General features: G+C 40.8%; 1 protein-coding gene across 1 annotated transcript; it reads right to left on the bottom strand.

Moving 5' to 3' along the window:
* Positions 1-15,247: 15,247 nt before the first annotated feature.
* LOC124972551 (adrenocortical dysplasia protein homolog) lies at positions 15,248-16,529 on the bottom strand. The gene is given in 3 exon segments (XM_047537009.1): positions 15,248-15,603; positions 15,606-16,274; positions 16,277-16,529. Coding segments are annotated over 3 exon segments (1,263 nt in total). The 5' UTR covers positions 16,515-16,529.
* Between the last annotated feature and the right edge of the window lie 1,793 nt (positions 16,530-18,322).

Genomic DNA, 18,322 nt, shown 5'->3' with positions numbered 1-18,322 from the left:
TTGAATTCCATGAACCAAACAAAAACCCTGCCATCATATTCCCTTTCTTACTTAGGTAATACTCTTATAATTAAGAGTCCTACAGCCAGGTGCAGTGGCACATGCCTATAATCTCAGCGATTTGGGAAGCTGAGGCAGGAGGATTGCCGTTCAAGGCCAACCTCAGCAACTTAGTGAGGCCCTAAGCAACTTAGTGAAACCCTGTTTCAAAATTAAAAATAAAAAAGGGCTGGGGAGATGGTTCAGTGGCCGAGTGCCTCTGGGTTAAATTCCCAGTACCATAAATAAATAAATAAATAAGTCCTGAATGATAAATCAATTTGCACACAAAATTTTGCATGCAATTTTAGGCCCTCATAAAATCCATCCATGAACTCTAGATTAAATAGGCTCTACTGTAAGAATCTACAATTTACCATTCTACTCTGGATATGTCTTCACAACACTGAAATAGAATATTTTTTATTTTTTTAATTTGTTCTAATTAGTTATACATGACAGTAGAATAATGCATTTTGATAAATCATACATAAATGACATACAATTTCTTATTTTTCTGATTGTATATGTTGTATAATATTGTTTTTAAAGTCACTGTTCATACACCTGTAGACAAGTAGTTGTAATACCTTTGGAAGCTTCAGAAAAAAAATAGTCTTTTTTCTTTATTTGGCTTGCCAAAGTACCTAAAATCCAGCCTTGAAGATATAAAAAATAAATAAATAAAATGGAAAATAAAATAAAAAACTGAAAAAAAAAAGATATATTTTTTGAGCTGGATGCAATGGTACTCAACTGTAATCCCAGCGGCTTGGAAGGCTAAGGCAGGAAAATGGTCAAGTTCAACGCCAGCCTGGGCAACTAAGGAAGAACTTGTCTCAAGATAAAAAATGAGCCAGGCATGGTGGCCCAAACCTGTAATCCCAGTGATTTGGGAGGCTGAGGCAGGAGGATTTGAGCTCAAAGTTAGCCTCAGCAACTTAGTGAGGCCTAAGCAACTTAGCGAAACCCTGTCTCTAAATAAAATACAGGGGCTGGGGATATAACTCAGTTGGTAGAGTACTTGCCTCACAAGCACAAGACCCTGGGTTCGATCCCCAGCACTAAAAAAGTAAAATAAATAAAATATAAAAAAGGGTTGGGGTTAAGGACTCTAGGTTCAGCCTCTGGTACCAAAAAAGAAAAGGACTGAGGATGTTAGTGGTAGAGTGCTCCTGGTTTCAGTCCCTAGTCCCACATACACACAAGCACACACACACACACAAAGATGTATTTCTCAGTATTAAACTAAGACATCTTATTTTTACTTTTATTTTCAATAAATAAGTTGAAATATCCTACTATAGCAGGTACTGCACTACATGAAGACAAACAGGGCTGGGGAGATAGCTCAGTTGGTAAAGTGCTTGCCTTGCAAGCACAGGGCCCTTGGTTTGATCCCCAGCACCGCAAAAAGAGAAAAAAAAAAAAAAGAAGACAAACATGATTCATGACTCCATGGTGCCTGAAGTCAAATGGCTGGGAAAAACAATAAGCAGGGAGTCTCTTATTTAAATGCCCTTGATGTGTCATTATCATGTATTAAACTATATAAAAAGTGTATTTACAAAGTGCTCAATCAAGTGGCCTTACTGACTAAAGCTAAACAATGTGCTATCCTATGACCCAACAATTGCACTGCTAGGTAGAAACTCAAGAAAAATGGTGCATGTGTCTGCCAAAAGACTTAATGTTCAAAGCAGCTTTTCTCATAATAGCCAAAACTAGAAACAATTCACTCGTGAATATTGTATAAACAACATTCATACAAATAGAAAATTACATGGCAATAAAATTTTAAAAATTCCTGTTGTACTCAACCACATGGAAGAATCAGAGGCATAATAATTGCAAGAAGTTAGACACTAAAGATTAAGTACTTGCCTGGCATGGTGGGGCATGCCTGTAATCCCTGAGACTCAGGAGTCTGAATGAAGCAGGATGATCATAAGTTTGAGGCCAACCTTAGCAACTTAGTGAGACCTTGTCTCAAAATAAAAAATAAAAAGTGTTGGGGATATAGCTTAGTGGTAGTGCTCTTACCTAGCACACACGGGGCCCTGTATTCAATCCTTAGTACTGTAATAATAATAATAATAATAAAATAATAAGAAGAAATACATAATTCTATTTATCTGAAGTTCAAGAAGGGGCAAAACTAATTCGCAGTGATAGAACTCATAATAGTAGTTACCTGTGGGATGAGCAACAATATTGCCTGAGAAGAGGATATGAGGGAACCTTCTAGGGTTGTTGTAAATGTTCTATAACTTGATCCAAGTGATCTTGATAGCTTTACATACGTAAAAAATCATTAGGCTATACACGTGCAACTTCACTATTGTTTGAGGTATCTTTTTTCTTTACCTTTTTAGTTGTAAATGAACATAATACTTTTATTTTTATGGGATGCTGAGGATCAAACCCAGTGCCTCACACATGCTAGACAAGCACTCTACCACTGAACTACAACCCTAGGCCCTGTTTGGGGTATCTATTACAGTGCAACAAACCACCCTAAAATATGTTGACTTGAAGCAATGACAATCACTTATTATCACTCACAATTTTGTGGGTTGACTGAACAGTCCGTCCCCTGAATGTTTCAAATGGCTGGAGTCATCTGGAGGCTTACCGGGCTGCATGTTAGGCTTCACTCTTTCTCTGTGTATTCTCAGGACCCATTGTCATCACATGGCCTCTCCAGTAGTTACATGTAGCGACCACACAAAGCATGCTACTCAGACCTCCCTTCAAGGGAGAACCTGCTATGAAGAATGTAGTTACCTGAGAACCTCTGGGTGTTGTACCTTTGGAATCCACTACAGTCTTCACTGAGGCCATGTTCTCTCAGGCCTTTGTCTAGCCATTTATTTAACACAGTAGGGACACTAGAGCTGAACGCTTCCTGCACAGTAAGGGACTTCTCTCATCTGAGGGTACGTGCCATCATCTCTCCAGTCCAGGCCTGGGGTCACCTCATGCAGGGGATAGGACTGAACACCTCCCTGCCCCCTGCCTGTGTCTCTGGTCCCCAGATGCACAGCCTGCGGCCCCCCACTCCAGCCCTCTCCCTTCCACTCGTGCCTTGCTTAGAGCCAGAAGGGATGATGCCGGGGATCCATGACCAGAGGAACAGCGACACACGTGGGAGAGGAAGCAAAAGGGCGTCTTCTGGGTCCTGACAGGGTTGAGTTCCACACAGGAAGGAGGGTGGCTCAGAGCTCCCAGAGGGAAAGACTGGGCAGGAGGGAGCCAAAGAGGGAGGGGCCTGAGCTCTACTGCCCTCCCTTCAGCCTCGAAGGTGATGGAAAAGGAGAGTGGAGGACCAGCCTCCAGCTGTCTGGCCTCAGCCCTTCGCCGCCTTAACACTAAGCCCACCTCCCCTACCTGCCTCCCCAGCACGGGGCCCCTGGTCTCCTGGGCCTGGCTGGGTGTTTTTCAGTATTTGTAAGCATTTACAAATAAGCAGAACAATAAAGCATTTGGACTATGAAAAAAAAAAAAAGGGACTTCTCTGATGAGAAGTCTTTTCCCTGAAGCTCCCCATCAGCCTGGTCAAGAATTTCTCAGAGCTGCTTCCTACCCAACCCTCCTTTCTTCCCTCTCACCCTTTGCAAGTGTCAAATCCACAACAGGATCTGAAGTCTTTCCCAGCTACACCTGATTTCTCTCTCCCTTTTTCCTTCACTAGCATTTCCCCTAATAAATCTCTCACATAATAATTTGGTCTTGGTGTTTGCTTCTTGGTCCAAACTGACAGGACTCCCCAAAACAAATATCCCAAGAAAAAGGAAGCAAAATCCACCAGTGGTCATAAAAGCCAAGCCGAGAACTGACCCAGGGTCACTGCTGCCACAATCTATTGTTTAACCCAACCACAAGTCAGCCTGACTCAATGTGGGAGGGAACTACCAGAACATGAGTATTTGTGCCTGTCTGTGATACTGGGGATGGAACCCACGACTTCAGGCACACTAGGCAAGCATTCTGTCACTGAGCTACAAACCCAGTCCAGTATGAATATTGAGGCCACCTTTAGAGACTAGCTACCAAAATTGTATGTACGTTATATCTCAATTTTAGAAGTTTTCTTAAAAATTAGAGCCCTTGCAGTCAACCTGGAGATGATTGTACTGTGGAAGTCAACTCCATAGTGGAACTTCTGGAGAACACCACCTGGGTTTGTGCCATGTGGCTGCATTAAAAAAGAGATTGACAAGAACCACTGCTCATGTTTGGCTTTATATGTGGATTCAGCTGTGAACTATATGTACTTCATCCACCAGGGTCATTCATCTGTCAGTTCAGCCTTGTGTACCTTTGGGTGATTGGGAAAGCATACACAAAGACAGGTTAAGACAAGCATTGGCTGATTTCCACTGATTTCACCTGTGAGCTCTTGTCATGAAAATTTTCAGTTTAATCATTATTTGAGTTTAATATAAACAGTAATCTGATCTAATTAAGTAATTACACAGCATTAGATTTGGCAGTTCAAAAAGTCAAACATACCATTGTGCTTTCTTTAAAGAAAATGGTCAAAGAGAGACTAAGACTCAAAAGAGACAATTGTTTTCTTTTTATTCTCATATATATTGTGTCTCACCAACAAATGCTTGTAGTCATAGGTCCAAGAAAAAGCTATGACAAAAAAATAAAAATAAAAGTTGAGGCAGGCAGGCATTGTGCATGCCTATAATCCCAGTGGCACTGGAGGCTAAGGCAGGAGGATCACAAGTTCAAAGTCGGCCTCAGCAATTTAGCAAGGCCCTAAGCAACTTAGTGAGACCCTGTTGCAAAATAAAAAATGACAGGCTCAGTGGGACATGGCTCAGTGGTTAAGCTCCCCTGGGTTCAATCCCCAGTACCAAAAAAAAATAATTTCTGTTCATCAAAACATTTAGTTTTGCTTGTTCTAGAATTATAGTTACATGGTATCTGAGAGAATGGCTCCTTTCATTCACCATGTTTTTGAGAGTAATTTATATTGTTGCATGTGTCCTATTTGTTTCCTTTTTTATTACTCAATAGCATTCCACTGTACTATATGACCCAATTCAATTATCTATTCTCTGCTAATGGATATTTGGGTTGTTTCCAGCTGGGGTTCTTATGAGAAAAGTTGCTATTGAACACTTTTGTAGAGTTTTTGGGTATGTGTGGACAAATGTTTTCATGACTCTTAAGAAAATACCTAGGCATGAGATTTGTGGCTACTAGGGTAAATGTATATGTAACTCCATAAGGAACTGACAAAAAGTTTTTCAAAGTTGTACCATTTTACATTCCTACCAGCAATTCAAGGAAATTATTCCACATTCTTGCCATTGTTTGACATTGTCGATTTTTAAAATTTTTAGTTAGCATACTGCTATCTTAATTGGTCTTTAATTCCATTTCCACAATAACTAATGATGTTTAGCAACTTTACATGTGCTGATTGGACATTCATAAATCTTCTTTTGAGACTTGTTTTTATTTTTCACTTTTTAAATTTTTATTTTATTATTTTTTGGGTACCAGGGATTGAACTCAGGGGCACTCAGCCACTGAGTCACATCCCCAGTCCAATTTTGTATTTTATTTAGAGACAGGGTCTCACTGAGTTGCTTAGCATGTCACTTTTGCTGAGGCCGGCTTTGAACTCGGGATCCTCCTGCCTCAGCCTCCTGAGCCACTGGGATTACAGGCATGCACCACCACACCCGGCCAATTTGTCTGTTTTTAATGACTTCAATCTACTATTTTTACAGTCTCCTTTAATCTCCCTTAAAGAAGCTGTTATCCAAGTTTGCTGCCTAAAACAGTTCCATGATGAAACAGAACAATTCTAGCAGTGTACATAGCCAAGTACCTTTTTATACCGGTCCAGTTTCATGGTAAAAATTAAATACCTTTGCTCAAATAAATTTTGGGTATAACCTTCCCAAAGTAAAATGCTGACTCTTGCATTTTATTTCCAACTTTGGTGTATAAACAGTTTTGCCACAGCATGACAACTAAACTAGAGGCTATGATCTATTATAAATAAATTATGCTTTTCAAAAACCAATCTATTTGCTTTTAAACGAACTCTGTCCTGGGGGAACACTGCGAATCATAGCAATTTCTATTCCCACACAATGAGGCTGAGGTAACAAGTATATACATATTAATCAATGGGTATTCCAAGTCTTTAGAATGGTTGTCATGAAATAAACTGTAGGATTTCATTAAAGGATAAGCAAGAAAACTTCATTTTGCCTACTACAAAGTATTTCAATAACAAATAAACATATATATATTTTTCAGTACTGGAGACGGAACTCATGGATGCTCTACCACTGATCCACACCCCCAGTTCTTTTTTTTTTTTTTTTTTTTTGAGACAGGGTCTAGCTAAGTTTCTCAGTCTGGCCTCAAAATAGGGATCCTCCTGTCTCAGTCTCCCAAGTAGGGGATTATAGACGTGCACCATCACAAGCAACAAGGATCAAAATCTTATAGAAAGAAGTCTTGGATTTCTGAGGTAGGATTATAGTAATTCAACTAACTTTGATGTTGGATCTCACTGGCTTCTCTGGATTCCTCTTCATACTTAAGGATTAGTCAGTTTACTTAATTATTACATCTTTGCTGGTGATGGCTTATTAATTGGTATTTCTATGTGCTGTAAGAAACTTAACATTACTGAATGTAGTCATAAATGTGATGCTAGACTATGGTACAGTAGCCATTAGATATACCTCATTCCATTTAAACTTGACCCAAAAAACTTGCCTTTTTGTGTCTCTATTGTATTATACAAACATTATAACATTTTAACATTTTCTGAGTTTTGCCTACTCGTCTTATATTTGGACTTCTCTGTGTTTCAGTACTGATGACAATTCTTTCCTGTTTCACAGTAGCAACTTGTTTTTCTTAGTAGTTTAATCAGGTTTTACTGAGTCACCAAGACCAGTACTTCTCAAGCCTTAAAGTATGCTGAATGTGGTGGTGCATGCCTATAATTCCAGAGGCTCAGGGGGCTGAGGCAGGAAAATCACAAGTTCAAACCTAACTTCAGGAACTTAGCAAGGTCCTAAGCAACTTAGCAAGACACTGTCTCAAAATAAAAAATAAAATGGGCCAGGGGCGTGGCTCAGTGGTGAAGTTGCCCTGGGTTCAATCCTCAGTAAAAACGAAACAAAACAACAACCAAAAAAACTTAACTGCATAGGAATAAACTGGAGATCATGTTAAACTGCAAATTCTAATTCAGTAGGTCTGAAGTAGAGACCAAGAATCTCCATTTTTAATAAGTTCCCCTGGGATAACTATACTGCTTGCTCACAGATCCCACTTCAGTAGCAAGAGATTATAAAATAATCATTATCACTATTTCTATTGACATTCAAATGTAATTTATCATTGCATATTTTTAACTACATAAATATTACATTATGGCTTGTGAGAGTTGTTGTCTACCTAAAGTGCTATGTCTTCACCTCCTTTACCCTCCCATCTTATCTTTGTTAATATGACTCCCATTTTATTTTAGGCAGCAATCAAATGTGACCTATTCTGCTTCTTAAGTATCCAATTTCCCAAACTTCTGGGCAACTAACAGTGGTCCTGTGACCTGACACTGGCCAATGGGATGGAAGGGAAGAAGTCTCCTAGAACACTTCTGGGAGAGCTTTTATTTTCCTGCTAAAAAAGTCTGTGATGCAACACTTATTCCCCCCTACCTCAAATTAAATCTCAACTTTACTGACACTGGTTGTACTAATTTCTGAAGGCTACCATAACAAATTACCACAAATCTGGTGACAAACAAACAAACAAAAAACACCAATTTATTTTTTCACAATTCTAGAAACCAGTGATTTGAAATCAATGCACTGTCAGGGGTGGGTCCTTTCTCCTAGTTTGTGGTGGTTTGCTGGCAATCCTGGTCATTCATTGGCTTATAACTGTATCACTCTAATCTCTGCCTCCAACTTCATTTGGTCTTCTTCTCTGTATGTCTTCTCCTTTTCTGTCTTTTACAAGGACATGACTCTCATTGGATTTAGAATCCATGCTAGGCCAGTGTTTTAGTTAGCTTTTTCACCACTGTGACCAAAAGAACTGACAAGAACAATTTTACATGAGAAAAAGTTTATTTGGGGCTCACAGTTTCAGAGAGGTCTCAGTTCATAGATGGCTGACTCCATTGCTCTGGGCCCAAGATGAGACAGAACATCATGGTGAAAGAGTGTGGAGGAGGAAAACAGCTCAGAAAATGGCAACTAGAAAGCAGAGAGACACAGAGACTCCTCTCACCGCTGACATAATATATACCCCAAAGTCATGCCCCCAATAACCCACTTCATCCAGCCACACCCTACCAGCCTGTAGTTATCACCCAGTTAATCCCTTTTAGGGGATTCATTCACTGATCAGGTTAAAAGTTTCATAAGTCAATCATTTCACCTCTAAGCTAGCTTAACACTGTCTCACACATAAGTTTTTGGGATAGATCTCACATCTAAACTGTAACAGCCAGTATGATCTCATCTTCAGATTTTCATCTTAATTACATCTAAAAAGGCATGGTGCCTTATGCTTATAATCACAGCAGCTCAGAAGGCTGAGGGAGGAGGATCACAAATTCAAAGCTAGCCTCAGCAAGTCAGCAAGGTGCTAAGTGACTCAGTGAGACCATGTCTCCAAATAAAATAAAAAAGGGCTGGGGATGTGACTCAGTGGTTAAGTACCTCTGGGTTCCATCCTGGGTCCCAGGTACCAAAAAAAAAAAAAGCCTCTGTTTCTAAATAAATATGAAAAAAAGGCTGGGGATGAGGCTCAGTTGTTAAGTGTCCCTGGATTCAATCCCTGGTACCAAGAAAAAAAAAATAAAAGGCCCTTATTAGGTGCTGGGGATATAGCTCAGTTGGTACAGTGCTTGCCTAGCATGCACAAGGCCCTGGGTTCAATCCCCAGCACCACCAAAAAAAAAAAAAAAGGGTGTGAGGGGCCTTATTCCAAATAAGGTCATATTTTGAGGATCCAGGCAGACGTACCTTTTGGGGGATCCCATTCAACCCACTACAAAGGCCTAATCTGTCTTCTTGAAAGGAGACCATCCTTTAGCTGAGACTTAACCCCTGAAGCTTGTGAAATCCAGGACATTTATAAAAAGGTTTCTTTTCAGTCCACCAAATTCACTATTCAAGCTCTTATGTCCCTATGAGAGCAAGTAGATCCCTGGTCGTTCTACTTTTTCATTGCCAAGCTGAGGATCCTAAGCATGCCTACATTGTGATCTGTCCTCAAATATCCCATGGCCTCCCTATCAGAGAAGAATGTTCCCACCACTGCTGCCTCTTACTCTTTGGTCTTCCCAACACCCTGGTGACATGATTTGTAGATCAAGTGCAAAATGCAAATACAGGGTTCCGTATTTAAAAATTATGAAGAATTTCAAGAGGGTAGCAGTAGAACATTAAATGAAGTATGGGGCTTGATGCAACTACACAAATGACTTGCTCACAGAGCCAGCCTTTCTTCTCAAATCCCAAAAGGTCAACTCTCCCTTCTGGGTTTAGTCAAATCCATCCCCTCCACTCCCTGTCCCTCTGGAAGATGAATACAACATAGAAGTCCTTACCTCCCTTTGGGGATGTTATAGTTTAGACCTGAAATGTCCCCCAAAGGATCCTAGAAAACATGTCACCTCTGAAATGTGTTTAGAGGTGAGGTTTCAGGGAAGTGATTGGATAACAAGGGCTCTGACCTCATGAATGAATTAGTCCATTGATGGCTAAATTGACTAGTGCAAGGTGGAACCTAGTTGGGAGAAGTAAGTCACCAGGGGCATGCCCTGGAAGGGTCTATCTTCTCTCCAGGTCCTTCTCTCTCTTTCTCGTTCCTTCTTTCTCTCTCTACTTCCTGGCTGCCTGACCTTCCACCATAATGTTTCTGCCTTGGAACCAGATGACCATGGACTGAAAGCCCTGAAACTGCAGACCAAAATAAATCTTTCTTCCTCTAAGTTGTTCTTGTCAGGTATTTTGGTCACAGTGATGAAAATTAACACAGGGACCTAAAGGTTGAAACTCGGAATGCAGACAGAGCCTGGCTGGTCATAATGAGAGACAAGGAGAAGGTTGTCTTTCTAGTCATTTTTATGATGAGTCCACAGCATAAAAATCAGATAAAATAAAAGTATGCAGATTAAAAATCTGTCCATAACTTACTCTATTAAAAAGAATGTTGTTGATCATTTTAAAAACAAGAGGCTACCCTCACAAGTTTTGAGGATTCTAGAAAACATGACGCTAGGTCTAGAAGTAAAAAACAAACACATAAAACAGAAAACAAACACTGAAATATCACATTACTTTTTCTTCTTACTCCCATTTAAATGCCATTTTTTTTAAGTTCTCAGATGTTCTATGGAATGGGGAAGCTACTGACCAAATTCTTCTAGCTTATGTTTTAAAAACTGACACCAAAAAAAATGTTAACTCTGCAAAGTCAACCACAAGCTGACATACAAAAAAGAAATGAGAACTAAGTAATTTAGGGTATTAAAAACAGAAATTAGAATTAGTAACAGTATTACCCTGCTTCCTGGGTTTTTAAAATTTATTTCTTTTAGAAATACAAATATGAAAATTATTTAGGCTGTTAAATTTTTTTCAAGGGGGTAGGGGAAGGAAAAATAATAGAATGAGACAAACATCATTATCCTATGTGCATGTATGATTATGAAAATGGTGCGACTCTACTTTGTGTACAGCCAGAGAATCAATAGTTGTACCCCATTTGTGTACAGTTCTTTTTTTCTTGTGGTGCTGGGGACCCAACCCAGGGCCTTGTGCTTGCGAGGCAAACACTCTCCCAAATGAGCTATATTCCCAGACCCCATTTGTGTACAATTAATCAAAAAAAAATTTTTTTTGTAGTGCTGGGGATCAAACCCAGGGCCTTGTGCTTGCAAGGCAAGCACTCTATCGACTGAGCTATCTCCCCAGCCCTAATCAAAACTTTTTAAAAAAATTTTCAAGATGATTTTCTTTTTTCAATTTTCTTAATTTAAGTGTTGTAATAACTGTTTTTTAGGGTGGGAGGAACCAGGGATTGAACTCAGGGGCGCATAACCACTGACCCACATAGATAGTTCCTTTTTTTATATTTATTATTTGGTACCGAGAATTGAACTCCGGGCGTTCGACCACTGAGCCACCTCACCAGCCCTATTTTGTATTTTATTTAGAGACAGGGTCTCACTGAGTTGCTTAGCACCTTGTTGTTGCTGAGGTTGGCTTTGAACTCATGATCCTCCTGCCTCAGCCTCCAGAGTCACTGGGATTACAGGCCTGCACCATGACACCCAGTCAGCAGTCCTTTTTTTTTTAATTTTTGAGACAGGGTCTTGCTAAACTGTGGAGGCTGGATTTAAACTTGTGATACTCCTGCCTCAGCCTCCTGAGTCGTTGGGATTACAGGTGTTGCCACAGGGCCTGGCTAATATTATTTTTTGTTTTTGTTTTGAGTACTGGGGATTGAACTCAGGGACACTCAACCACTGAGCCACATCCCCAGCCCTATTTTTAATAGGGCTTTCATTCTAAAGGAAATTAACAGTTTTTATTTTTCCACCTAATGATTACTACATTTAATATTTTGTTCATTTATTTATTTTTGGATATGGGGATTGAACCCAGTGGCAATTTACCACTGAGCCACATCCCCAGAACTTTTGATTTTTTATTTGGAGACAGGGTCTTACTAAGTTGCTGAGAGCCCCGCTACATTGCTGGGCTGACATTAATCTTGTGATCCTCCTGCCTCAACTTCCTGAGTTGCTGGGATAATAGCCATGTACCACCACACCTGGATCACATTTAATATTTCATATCAAGCTCAATGTTCTTTCTGTTAGGGCTGCAGATATATTTCTGTTTTCAACATAAGTAATAGCAGGTTTTTTCCAACAAAGTTTACTATGCAGTTTTCAGAATTTTATGTTTGATGTTTTACAAATAAATAAAACAAAATATATGTGATGTGAAAATGTTTGAGTTAGTCACTTTATATATACAATTCTACAATTATGTATAACTCACTGAAATAAAAGTAAACTTTCATCCAATGAGAAAATGCAGATAGGGGCTGGGGTTGTGGCTCAGTGGTAGAGCGCTTGCCTAGCATGTATGAGGCACTGGGTTTAATCCTCAGTACCACATATAAAAAATGAATAAAATAAAGGTCCATCAACAACTAAATATACTATTTAAAAAATTCAGATATATGAAAAATGCTTGTTAAGTTCATGAGTCATTAAATTATTTCATGAAAAGATGTATAAATAGTAAATAAGTATTTAAAATGCCTGATTTCTCTAGAGACATAAAAATGTGTATTAGCCAGGCATGGTGACACACATCTGTAATCCAAGCTTCTTGGGAAGCTGAGGCAGAAAGATTGCAAGTTCAAGGCCACACTGGGCAACTGACCAAGACTGCCTCAAAATAAAATTTAAAAGGAAGGGCACACATCTGTAATCCCAGCTGCTCGGGAGGTTGAGGCAGGAGGATCACGAGTTCAAAACCAGCCTCAGCAACTTAGTGCGCTAAGCAACTCAGTGAGACCCTGTCTCTAAATAAAATACAAAATAAGACTGCAGATGTTGCTCAGTGGTTGAGTGCCCCTGAGTTCAATCCCTGGTACCAAAAAAAAAAAAAAAGAAGAAGAAGAAGAACAAAAGAAAAGAAAAATAAAAGGGATGGGGATGTAGCTCAGCCTGCGTGAGACCCTGGGTTCAATCCCCAGCACCACACACACACAAAATTGTAAATTAAGAGCAAGCTGCAATGGTGTATCTGTAGTCCCTACTACTCAGGAGGGTGAGGCAGGAAGATCACTTGAGCCCAGGAATTCAAGACTAGAATGAGCAACATAATGAGACCAATCTCAAAAAAAAAAATGGGGGCTGGGAGAGTGTTTCTCAGTAGTAGAACACTTGCCTAGCATGCTAAGGCCCTGAGTTTGATCCCCAGGCTGCAAAAACAAATATATATTACAATAACTTATCCCAATATTAAACATCTAATAATTACCAACTGCCATACTCTGGAAATATAATCATAAGAAATATACAAGAAATATACACTCCAAAACTATGGGGATCTTAGCAACTACAAAAAGGAAAATGGGAGTATTAGCAAATGAGTTATTTAGGTGTAAATCAGAAATCTGTATGTAGTTCTATGTTCCAAAGAGGGAATGTTCAGCCGGGTGTAGTGATGCACACCTGTAATCCCAGTGACTAGGAAGGCCTAGGCAGGAGGATTGCAAGTTCAAAGCCAGGCTCAGCAACTTAGTGAGGCACTAAGTAACTCAGTGAGATCCTGTATCTAAATAAAATACAAAAAAGGGCTGGAAGTAAAGCTCAGTGGTTGAGTGCCCCTGAGTTCAGTCCCTGGTTCAAAATAGAAGAAAAGGTCAGGGGGAGAAAAGAAGAAGAGGAGGAGGAGGAGGAAGGAGGAGGGAAGGAAGGAAGGAAGGAAGGAAGGAAGGAAGGAATAGATGGAGGGAGGGAGGGAGGGAGGGAGGAAGGAAGGAAGGAAGGAAGGAAGGAAGGAAGGAAGAAAAGTTCATTCTATCCAAATGGTAGGGTGGGCTTCCTTCAGGAGGTAAACCTTGTTCTATCTTGAAAAATGTTAAAAATAATCAATAGTTGGTTGTCTGTGGGACTTAGGATAGGTGACTATATTCCAAGTAAAGCAGCAGGAACAGCCAGAAAGCAGTGAAATGGTGAAGTGCAAAAAGCTCAGTATTCCTGGTGTCTATGCTTTTGAGGTGAGGGAAGGTATGTAGTGAGATAATATGTGTCAGATAGTCATTTGTAAGAGCTAAGGACTTTGAACTTCATTTCATAGGGACTGTAAGTCATGAACTAGTCATTTCTATTCATTTCCTACCATGGATCATCCTAATTCAGAGAAGCTATTGTGATCAATGATTACTATGACAGATTATTTGAAAAATGGTTTCTATCATTCATTTCCCTGTATTCATGCTTTGCCTAGTCCCCTTTACTATGACTCTAGGCTTGGCCATGTGACTTGCTTTGGATAATGGAACAATAATAAATAAGAGACTTGAAAAGTGCTTTCACGTTGAGGTTGTACCTGGGACCCAAGCAACCATCACCATTGTAACCCAGTTACCTTCCTCACCCCAGCCTACAGTCAGCACCTATGACAGATATGTGAGTGGTGCATGCTAAACCAATAATTTCTATTAATGCATACTCATTAGGGAAAAGCAGAAAGAAGAAAACATTTTATTCATAATCATACTATCCAATTATAACCATCGTAAACTTTTTTAGTTTATTTCCAATTATTTTTCTCTGCAAAAATTTGTTTTTTTATGTTTATGTTCCTTCTATATGGACACTTTCACATCTTTTCAATTTGTATTAAACAAGCATATTTTCTCATATATTACTCTTCAAATATTTTATGTTTAATAGCTGGATAACTGTCCATTCAGTGAATGAAATATAATTCCTTTGCTGTTGTTGAGCAATGAGTTGTATGATTTAATAAACCTTCGTAAGCATAAAGCTCTTTCTAAATTTAGGATTATTTCCTTATAATATTCCCATCGAGCAGAGCAACTGGATCAAAAGACATGAATATCTTGGGGTTGGGGATTTAGCTCAGTGGTAGAGTGCTTGCCTAGCACATAAAAGGCTCTGAGTTCAGTCCTTGACACTGGAAAAAAACATGACGTGAATAGCTTTCAGGATCAATACATATTGACAATTTTCATATAGGATTTCTTTCTTTCTTTGGTGCTGGGAATTGAACCAAGGGGCACTCAACTACTGAGCTATATCCCCAGTCCTTTTTAAGTTTTTTATTTTGAGACAGGGTCTCGCTAAGTTGCTTGAGCCTTGCTAAGTTGCTGAGGCTGGCTTTGAACTTGTGATTCTCCTGACTCAGCCTCCCAAAGTACATAAGCCCAAATCAACCCATTCCCTGTCCATAGGACTTGAGCCTTGCCCATGCCTAGATAGGAAAAGAACCATGGTCATTTTCTTTTTCTTTTTCTTTTTTTTTTTTTTTTGCCACATGAGATTATTTTATTGAAAAATTTGAAGGAAGCAGAGCATAGAAGTTTGTCCACACCTGGGCACATACCTGTATGTGCATATCTTCTGATGTGCCTGCATGACCCCTCACACTTGAGTTAGCTCAGACTCTGGCTGTGACTCCATCAAAAAGTGCAATGCCCATGCCACAAGCTGGGGAGGGAGCCTGACAGCATGGACCTGGACACAGAGGGAGGCACAGGGTAGCTCATACTCATATTGGAAGGTGGAACCATCACAATGCCTCTTTGGGGGGTCCCAGACAGGGCAGGGCTCCTGGGATCCCTTGGCTCCAGTCCATGGAAAAGACTGCTGGTTCTTCTGGGGTAACCCTAGCTCTCTGAACTCCAGGCTAAGTTTCTGGGCCCTGGTCACACGGGCCTGGTATGGCCTGGGGTCATGGGCAAGGGGCAAGAGCCTGGGAGTACAGCTCATGAGTGGGAATTGGATGTATGACTGGGGTGTGGGGAGCTGGAGGGCAGAGATCCAGAGGCTGAGCAGATGGCTGGTAGGGACTGGGAGCTGTGCTTCTGTACCAGGTCTGGGGCAGCCAAAGGCAGGGCAGGCAGAAGGCTGACACTGGCACTGCTTTCCTCCAATGGCATGTGGCAGGTTAAGGCAGGGGTTCCTTGTGCCCTCTGACTTGAGCCCAGAGAACTCAGAATTTGCTGGTCATTCTCAGAAATGTGCAGCAATAAGCTGAGGACAGTGCACACAGCTTTTTCCGTGGCCCTGCAGCATGAGGCAGCCCAGTGGGTGAGTGGGGGTGCTGTGCAAGGGCCTGCCAGCATTAGGCAGCTCTCAGCCAGGTGCACTAGTGCCCCCCCATGCTGCTGGTCCTCCTGCACTTCATCCAGAAGCGTTAGGCCTGCATTGGAAGAGGTGGACTCTGAAAGGTGGTCCTCAAGGCAGTCATACAGCTTTATCTGCACATCCAAGTCCTGGTTGCAACCAGTCACCCATAGCCGAGGCTGTTCGGTGGGCAGCAAGCTGAAGCGGTCTGCTTGGAGGTAGAACTCTGCTGGCGAGCTGCCCTTGGCGACCTGTATGCAGACTCCACAGACCTGCAGTAATAGTAGCCGGCCCTCTGCTCCACAGATTCCGAACTCTTTTCCTCCCAGTCCAAGGTGTCCAGGGCCTCGCGCGTCACCAGGCACCGGACACCATGGGTCCCATCCAATACAAGCAGCATAGCTCCGGCATCAGGGGCAACAGGGGCGTGGGATGGGCCCAGGGTCTCTGAGTCCTGCAAGACCTTGAGCAGTTGCCCAGCTTGTGGACTTGAGAGTGTTTCTGACCCTAGGATCAGCTCTCGAATCCAGGGCCGCAGGATCAGGTACCCCAAGCCCACCATTCCTGCAGCAGCACCTAGCACAATGTGGCTGGCCGGGGTTTCCTGCGGACGCCGAGGCCTAGCCTCTCGTTGGATGAACCATGGTCATTTTCTAGGCAACCTTTAACAGTCTCTCTCACCTGCTCAATTCCCAGCCAACCAGATGGAGGGGAAAAAAACCTTCCTCATGTTTGTTCATTCCATAAATCTTGAGTACCTGCTATGGGATAGGAAATGTGCTATGTACGAGGGACAGGACAGTAAAGAAGACATAAATGACCCTAGTATTTGGGCATTTACTTTCTAGCCAGATATACTGACAAAAGTAAATAAATGAAGAGAAAATTCATACAGTGTGATGAGTGCTAGAAAGAAAACGGTGTTATATTAGACTAGAAAGTAATGCGGAGGGGTGGTTGACAAAGGCCTCCCTGAGAAAAATGGCATTTAAATGGAGACTTGAAAGAAGGAAAGGAGGGGAGGGGTTGGGTATATAGAAAGACTGAAAAAGAATGATAAATTCAAAGGCCCTGAGTTGGAACAAAAAAATTGACAAGTTCAGAAGAGCAGAATGTTCTTGGTATACAGTGAGAAAGAGGAAGTTTAACATGAAATGTACCTGAGATATAAGCAAGACTCCAATCATGTAAGGCCTTAGAAACTATGGTAAAGACTTTTAATTTTATTCAGAATAAATGGGAAAGCATTGATGAGTTAAAAAAGGGAAGAGAAATTAAATATTCCTTGATGCTTTTGCGGGAAATGAATTGCAATGGTCACGGGTGGTGGTGGAAAGCCTGGGTAGGAACCTGTGACTCTGGTTGGGTGAAAGATTAAGGTGATTGGGACTGGGCTGGTGGCCATGAAGATGTAAACAATTGAAGGGACCTAAGATATATTTTCAAGATAGAATCAAAAGAAATTGCTTTGGGTGCAGTGGCGCATGCCTATAATCCCAGCAGCTCAGGAGGCTGAGGCAGGAGAACCAAGAGTTTAAAGTCAGTCCAAGTAGTGAGGCCCTAAGCAACTCATTGAGACCCTGTTTCTAAATAAAATATTAAAAAATGACTGGGATGCAACTCAGAGGGTAAACTCCCCTGGGTTCCATCAAAAAGAAAAAAGCTTTAAAAAATCTACTTTCGGGGTGGGGAGATAGCTCAGTTGGTAGAGTGCTCACCTTGCAAGCACGAGACCCTGGGTTTGATCCCCAGCACTGCAAGAAAAAAAAATACTTTCACCAAATAGAAATAAACTGATTTGTTTCTTGAATAATTTTTTAAAAAATCATTAAGTATATCATTAAGTATCCTTAGATCAAAATGGCAATAACATAGACAAAAATTATTCTAAAAAAAGATAATAAACTCTTTAAAAAGAAATTGCTCATGGATTGAATGTAGAAGGTGGAGTTGAGGATGACTCACCCAAGGTTTTGGTTGAGTAATTATTTGATTGACACAGCCTTTTACTGGGATCAGCTCAAGTGAGCAGGGCACAGGGTAAAGGCTGTACACAGGGATTAAAAGTTCAGTCCTGGACATGTTAAGTTTGAGATGGGCTTAGTCTTCTTGACTCTGGATAAGGCAAACATAAGGTGGTTCTTTATGAAAATAAGTGTGGCCTAAATTGGCACAACTATTTGAGAACTAATAACAGTGGACAAAAAGAGGGGAAATTGTAAAAGACCTCCCAAAAAATAAAATCATCGTGTTTGAAACTTGCAAATAATCACACTATGAGGTAGGCACAGGATTATTGCTGTATTGTAATAGAAAAGGAAACAAAACTGGTAGAAACAATTCATCCTAAACTACACAGGTAATTAAGAA

This window comes from Sciurus carolinensis, chromosome X, assembly GCF_902686445.1.
Source record: "Sciurus carolinensis chromosome X, mSciCar1.2, whole genome shotgun sequence".
NCBI classification, from domain to species: Eukaryota; Metazoa; Chordata; class Mammalia; order Rodentia; family Sciuridae; genus Sciurus; species Sciurus carolinensis.
The sequence above is the reverse complement of the archived record's forward strand: the minus strand, read 5'-3'. Positions and strand labels throughout refer to the sequence as shown.